The sequence below is a fragment of the Artemia sp. Qi Xiang Cuo genome, chromosome 14 (genome assembly GCF_049724085.1).
Source record: "Artemia sp. Qi Xiang Cuo chromosome 14, ASM4972408v1, whole genome shotgun sequence".
NCBI classification, from domain to species: domain Eukaryota; kingdom Metazoa; phylum Arthropoda; class Branchiopoda; order Anostraca; family Artemiidae; genus Artemia; species Artemia sp. Qi Xiang Cuo.
This window is the reverse complement of record NC_142807.1, coordinates 46,108,887-46,115,298: the sequence shown is the minus strand read 5'-3', so window position 1 is coordinate 46,115,298 and position 6,412 is coordinate 46,108,887. Positions and strand designations below refer to the sequence as shown.

The window sequence follows — 6,412 nt, the reverse complement described above, 5'->3', positions numbered from 1 at the left end:
CAGAATTTTATAATCGGCAGGGTTCAGCCTCCCACCTTTCAAAATACACAAAAAGAACAGTAATATGTCTGTGGTATTTATAAACACATTCTATTATATTTCAATCCATTACTTCAACCCTTGGTGCAAACTGATTTCCCAACTACAATCAAATCAAATAAAAAAAGCAAGTCTTTTTAAGTATGCACTAACATTATCTGTGCCAGCAAACACGGAGATGGAAACGTCTTCGTTTAAAAGCCGTCATACTCCCCCTCCCCCCTCCACCTCGCGAAAAAAACTTCGTCGAAAGTCCTGTCAAACAAGCGACAATCCCAGTAATTAGGTATAAACATGTGCTTGTTGTTAGTATCAACTAAAACATCATCTACATAAATGAAAATTTGTATCGATCATGTATAATTACTTCTCCTAAAGCCCGCTTAATTCCTTATAACAATTAATAAGTTAACCAATTGACAAAAAAAAAGAATACTAATACAATAAATCGGAAGTAGACTAAATTAATAAAAATTTAATTACCAAATACATACAAGGATTATTTATACAAGACAAAAATTTCTTATAAAGCCAACTCTGTAGTTTTCTTAGAAAAACAAATGGAAGAAAAAAAGGAATCACAGACGATGAAGAAGACAAAGCTCCCTTTGGATACTAGCGCCGAGCAAGTCGCGGATCTACTCGTCGAGGAACAAATCCTTCAGCCGTTTTCAAATCAGCTCGTGGGTCATAAGCTGCCACCTGTGGCTTTTCTATAGCTGGATTATATACATTAGGTGACACATGGGCAGAAGGAGGGGAAACTACTGGGGTTGCTCTTGATTCGCCTCCTTTCTTCAAAAAACGTTGTAAACGAGGGTCTAAAATTACACTTGGATCCGCAGGGTTGAATTTCACATTAGAATAGTCTGGTGCAGGTGGACTAAAAGTTATCACTTTCCATTCAAGAGGAGGATGAGAATTTAGGGAAGCATCAATTTCTCTCGCGGGAGGATGCATGGGCGCTGGTCGGAATGGGAGCATACTCAAAGGGTCTGGCAGCTTCTCTCTTAAGTCAATACCACTAGTAAAAGGATTAATAGGTCCCTGGCCAATTAACTGCCGCATATCAATATCATTTGGTCTATAATCTTTGTCAGATAATGTTAAGGGAGGAAGCACGAACTTATTCCTTAGGTCAACATCTGTAGATTTAGGCACATCTGCTTTTGCTGGAATACTTAGCATCTCAGGTTTCGGTCCTTGTTGTGGCTGGGGCTTAGGTGCTGACGATGCAACATTAGCTTGTTTTAAGCGAGGGTCTGCTGCTCTTTGTCTTGGATCCCTTGCAAGTCGTGGGTCTCGTACTGCAGGAGCTGCTGAAGCACTGGCAGCCAATGAAGCTCCAAGGGTCCTGAAAAATTGAAAAATGTGGTGATTAAATTTGATAATCGACATCTCAAGGGTAAATTTCGGACGTTCAGATAAAATCAGTTCTTACACAAGATAGAATAATGATTGGTGACAATAATGATGGTGTTGATGACATTAACAATTTGATCGAAATGTAAGCAAGTTCTAAATGACGAGACCTCTTAGAAAAAAAAATAAAGGCTCAATATAACAGTTTGAGGTCTTATAAATTAAAACTAATGATTGAGTAACCCAAAGAGTTTAATATGCATTTGTGAAATAAATATGTGTTGAGGTTAATAAATATGTATTGTTTCTTTAATGTCTTAGCAGTGGTTTACTTCTTTTAGCCGAGAGTCTGTTTCTATAAATATGGGTGCGTTTCCTTTCTTTTTCACTTTCATAGGTATGTTTATAATTTTTCGATTTGTAAGTTTTGCCTTTTCTTACAGCAAAACACAGTTTATAACACATGCTTACACAGCCAGCGAAGGAGTCTTAAGCTTAACGAGTGTACACTCTTATGATCAAAATGGAGAATTTTCATACTCTATAGCCGTAGAAGAAATGTCCATGGGGAAGCGGATGGGCGTCCTCAGGAACCCACTCAAGAGGAATATACCATCTCAGTCCTGTGCACGCATAAATTTACGCTTAATTTATTCTTTTATTTCTCTACTGCACAAGCTCCACCCCTGATCCACTCTCCCCTCTGGCTACATTCCTGGATCTTGCTACTTGCATCTGTCCAGGGCATTAATAAAATATTAGGCTATGTGGGTAATCAGCTGACTGACAGCTGAAAATTGATGCTTTGCATTATAAATTAATATTTTAACTAGTTTCTTTATAGTATATACTTGTCATAAATTCTTAACAAGTTATCTCATCTTAATACAGCGTGTAGTACACGTCTAGAGCCTCCTAAGGTTCTAAATCCTGTTCTTATTTTTATGGTCGATAAGTTCTTGGCAAAAAAGAAAGATAACTTTCATTATACATTATTGCGTCTACAGCATGTTCTCGTTGTATACAATAGATCAGTTTCTGGTATAGAATATTTTATTATATCTTATTACACTGTATAACACCAGTTTGAAGCCTCATAGAGCTCTTCAGTATGTGCTTATCATTATGCACTGCTCATAGAGCTCTTCATTATGCACTGCTCATGATTTTAAAGCATGAAATTTTGAAAATAAAATTTATTGAAAAGGAAGACAAAAACAGTAAAATCTGATTTACTTTGATTACTTTATGTGGATTAATTAAATTTTATATCTCCTTTTTCCAAGCGCTTCTTCCTTTTTTACTTTCCATACAGTATTCGTATGTTCGGTTTCCCGATTTTTTGGTATGTCCTTACACTGACGACGGCTTAGCAGAAGTCAGCCTAAACATCTGTGCTTTCCCTTTTTTTAGGTAACTGAAAAATGTTTCTCGCTTTCTTCACCCTTTCTAATTGTATGATAGAAGGAATGAACTTACGGTTCAACTGAGACAGGCGATAACTTTACTGAGGAGTCATCCGGCGGCGTGGCAGTTTGCTGCTGCAAGATTTGGGATTGCTGAGCGGCTGTGGCAGTTTGTACTTTCGGCTGATCACCATGTATTTGAGAGCTCTTATTCTTGACAAACTCTAGCATTTGCGTTAGCTGTTCCGCAGAAAGTGATTCTGTAAGATTCTGTAAAGCCTCGGCTATACTGAACTTGTCCAACTTGATTGGCAGGGATGAAACACTTTGTGTAGACGTCTAAAATAGATATTAGAATCATTTAATGTTTGTCGTTGTTTAATTTCATTAAATCAGATAAATGAAGCCAAGGCTACCGGCATAAACTGTTCCAGGGGGTGAGGGATGGGGTTTGCAAACAAATTTCAAGAAGGGGGGGGTTAAAACTTTTTTGACAAGGAAAATCTTTACATTTTTTTCGAACATTAAATTTTCCATTTGACAAATAGGGGGAGGGGAGGGGGAGGGTATATGCTGCAAAAAAATACAGTGCAAGGAGAACTGGAAACTTTCTTGGTCGGAAAAGTGTTACGCATTTTTTTTTTAACATGATATAATTTTGCACCGTAATTAAAAGTAGCTTGAAAATATAGCTGCTCACGCTGGAGTTGGGGACCGAATATTCCCCAGTGACTAGCCAGAGATTCCATCCCTGAACCTACACATAGCGGCCTTTATTAGCTGTTTACAGTAAACTTATACCAATTCCATAAAAATCAAATAACAAAATGTTTATTTTTTATTTTTTAAATAAAATACATCTATAGAAAAATCTACAGCGGGATCATACAATCAAAAATATATTTGTTGTTTTTTTTTTGTTTTTTTTTATAATTTTTTTTTTTAATTCCCACCTCCTCTCCTCTCGGTGACTTTCAAATTTTCTTTAACAATATCTCATAATTTATTTAATGTCACCTACTCTTTGTTGTAAAAAATTATATAATTATTATAACATATAATTATATATAATTATATATTATATAATTATATATAATTATATAATTATTATAACTCTTTGTTTATAACAAATAAATATATTTGTTGTAAAAAATTTTAGAAAATTACACTAATTTTTCACTTATATTCTTATTATTTAATTTATATTAATCCCAGCAAGACAGAACATTCGCGTGCCATGCTTGGCATACCTGGGCATGCAATGTACAATTACCAAAACTTATTTTCAGTTCGTTTTCAGTTTTCAGTTCGATACTAGTCTTGAGGGTTACTTCATTTCGACAAATAAGATAAAACTTGCAGCAAAATTCCTCAAGTAAAAGTGTCGGCAAAAAACTTAAAGTTTGCACGCCATGTTTACCACTCGTGACGGTTAGGATTCGGAGCTATGATCAGGAGCTACTAATACTACTACTAAGAAATAAGTGCAGCACCGAGCCGCCTGAGGCCAACACAGCTGCGCACGCTCTTCCTCCACCCCAATATATTCAAATGTTGTCTCTTTACCCCCTCCCATGAAGTTCTAATTTCCTTAAAGTACTTCCTTACGACCCCTTCCCCCCTCATTCCGGACGACCAGCTTTTCGTTTGACCCTGGATGGATGGCGTAAAAGGACGATCTTTGACAATCTCTATGCCCCAAAACATTTTTGATTTCAAAATGCTGAATCTTTATATTCAAATTCAGTTTAGAGATATTTTCCATCTTACCTAGGTTCTAGTAAAGCATACCTACAGACAAGACAGGAGCCTTGCGTGCAATCCCTTCCTAAGATTGATCTAATGAATCCTCCAGGAAAAAATTGAAGTGTGCGGCTAGAACGCACTTCTTCGAGTTTTTTACACCCCCTCCTCTCCCAAAAAATGAAGTTTCGTTTGCAGGACTTAAAGATATAGTATTACCTGCGTCTTTTCTCCTTTGATTTATACTTTATTAAGCTATGTTTTATCAAATTCGTTTAGTTTATCATCAAAAGTTTTTTAATGCTAATCTAATTTTGCATCGAGCTTTCCTTTAAACTCTCAAACAAAGATATTTTAAGAGTGCAAACGCTAAGTTGGCAGCATTGATCATAAGCACTTTTCAGTTTTGAGCTAGAAGTACAACTTGATTATCATTGTATACCAGTTGGTAAGTCCGAGACACCGTTTGAAATTTCCTTATTATCTATCTCAATTCAAAATAGAAAAAATATCGTTAATATAAACAAAATTACGTGACTTTAAACCCGCGCGTGAGCCTACCGCCCCGGCTGATTCCTGACAACAATACTCCTACCAATGATTTCGGGTCTGATTGTCCTCCAGTATTATCACCGCAGGTTCTCTCTTGTAAACACCAACTTCCAAGCTTCCTTCTGAGCAACGTCCACTCACTAACGAATAAAGTAGATGAGTTAGATGTCATTCTACGTCAGAATAACATCCATATCGCCGCAATTACCGAAACATGGCAGCTCAACGAAACAAGTGGAAGGATGGCTGGTTACAAGGTTTTCTTGAACACTAGAACAGACAGGATTGGCGGAGGTGTTGCCCTGTATGTACGCGATGATATCCCCTGCAAATATTTAGATAACTTCAATGACCCTAACCATGAAACGATCTGGGCATTATGCAAGCCAAAACATTTACCACGAGATGTCTCTTGCATCATTATTGCAAGTATCTACTATCCTGAAAGCGCCAAAAACAGACGGCTGTTGGTATCCTACCTTCAGTCTACGTTAGACACATTACGACAGCGGTATAGCCGCCCGGGCTTCATAATAGCTGGTGACTTCAACCAAACAAAGAAACAATGGCTTGCCAATACGCTGGGTATGTCACAAGTGGTCAAGATACCCACCCATGTGACCGGGAGCACCCTTGACCTTATTCTTACAAACCTTGCTCCATATTACAAAGACGTGTCTTCGAACGGGCCATTGGGCAAATCGGACCATCACACTCTGCTGATGAAGGCAAAAAGTGAAATCAAGAAGCTTAAGAAAATAAAAGTACTCCGGAGACCTATCACGAAGTCTGCTATTAATACGTACGGACTGTGGGTCGGTACTCACTGCTTCAGCAAAGTATACAACGAAAGCGATGTCAACAGGAAAGCAGAAATATTTCAGTCCCTACTCTATGACAAATACTTAGAAGTTTTCCCGGAAAAGCAATTTGTCGTGAGAGAATCTGACAAGCCCTGGATCACTCCAAAAATAAAACAGCTGATTCGCGAAAAAACCACTGTAAGGCAGTCAAGTGGTGACGCAACGTCGTTACGATTATTAAGAAACAAAATAGTTAGCCTTTGTCGCGAGGCAAGAAAGTCCTTCGGAAAATTCCTTTCGGACCCTGAAATAAAAAATGATCCCCGTAAATGGCACCGTCTAGTGAGGCAGATTGCTGGAAAAACAGTATCATCCAGTATCCGTATTCTGAACGATGATGGGTCACTCGTGAGTGCAAATGACGTCAACAATTACTTTACTGACATTTGTACATCCTTTCCTGCCCCAACTAACACTGAAATAGAGAATCTACTGTCAATATTCCCT

At 37.6% G+C, this 6,412-nt stretch overlaps 1 protein-coding gene across 5 annotated transcripts in view; it reads right to left on the bottom strand.

Moving 5' to 3' along the window:
• Positions 1-500: 500 nt before the first annotated feature.
• The window catches only part of LOC148944523 (uncharacterized), a 53,024-nt gene continuing 47,112 nt past the window's right edge, over positions 501-6,412 (bottom strand). For all 5 annotated transcript variants that reach the window (XM_089099699.1, XM_089099703.1, XM_089099700.1 and 2 more), the window contains 2 exons: positions 2,881-3,146; positions 501-1,393 (listed from right to left, as the gene is read on the bottom strand). In XM_089099699.1, coding sequence (XP_088955825.1) covers positions 655-1,393; positions 2,881-3,146 — 1,005 coding nt within the window. In that variant the 3' untranslated portion in view covers positions 501-654. The remainder of the gene's footprint in view (positions 1,394-2,880; positions 3,147-6,412) is intronic.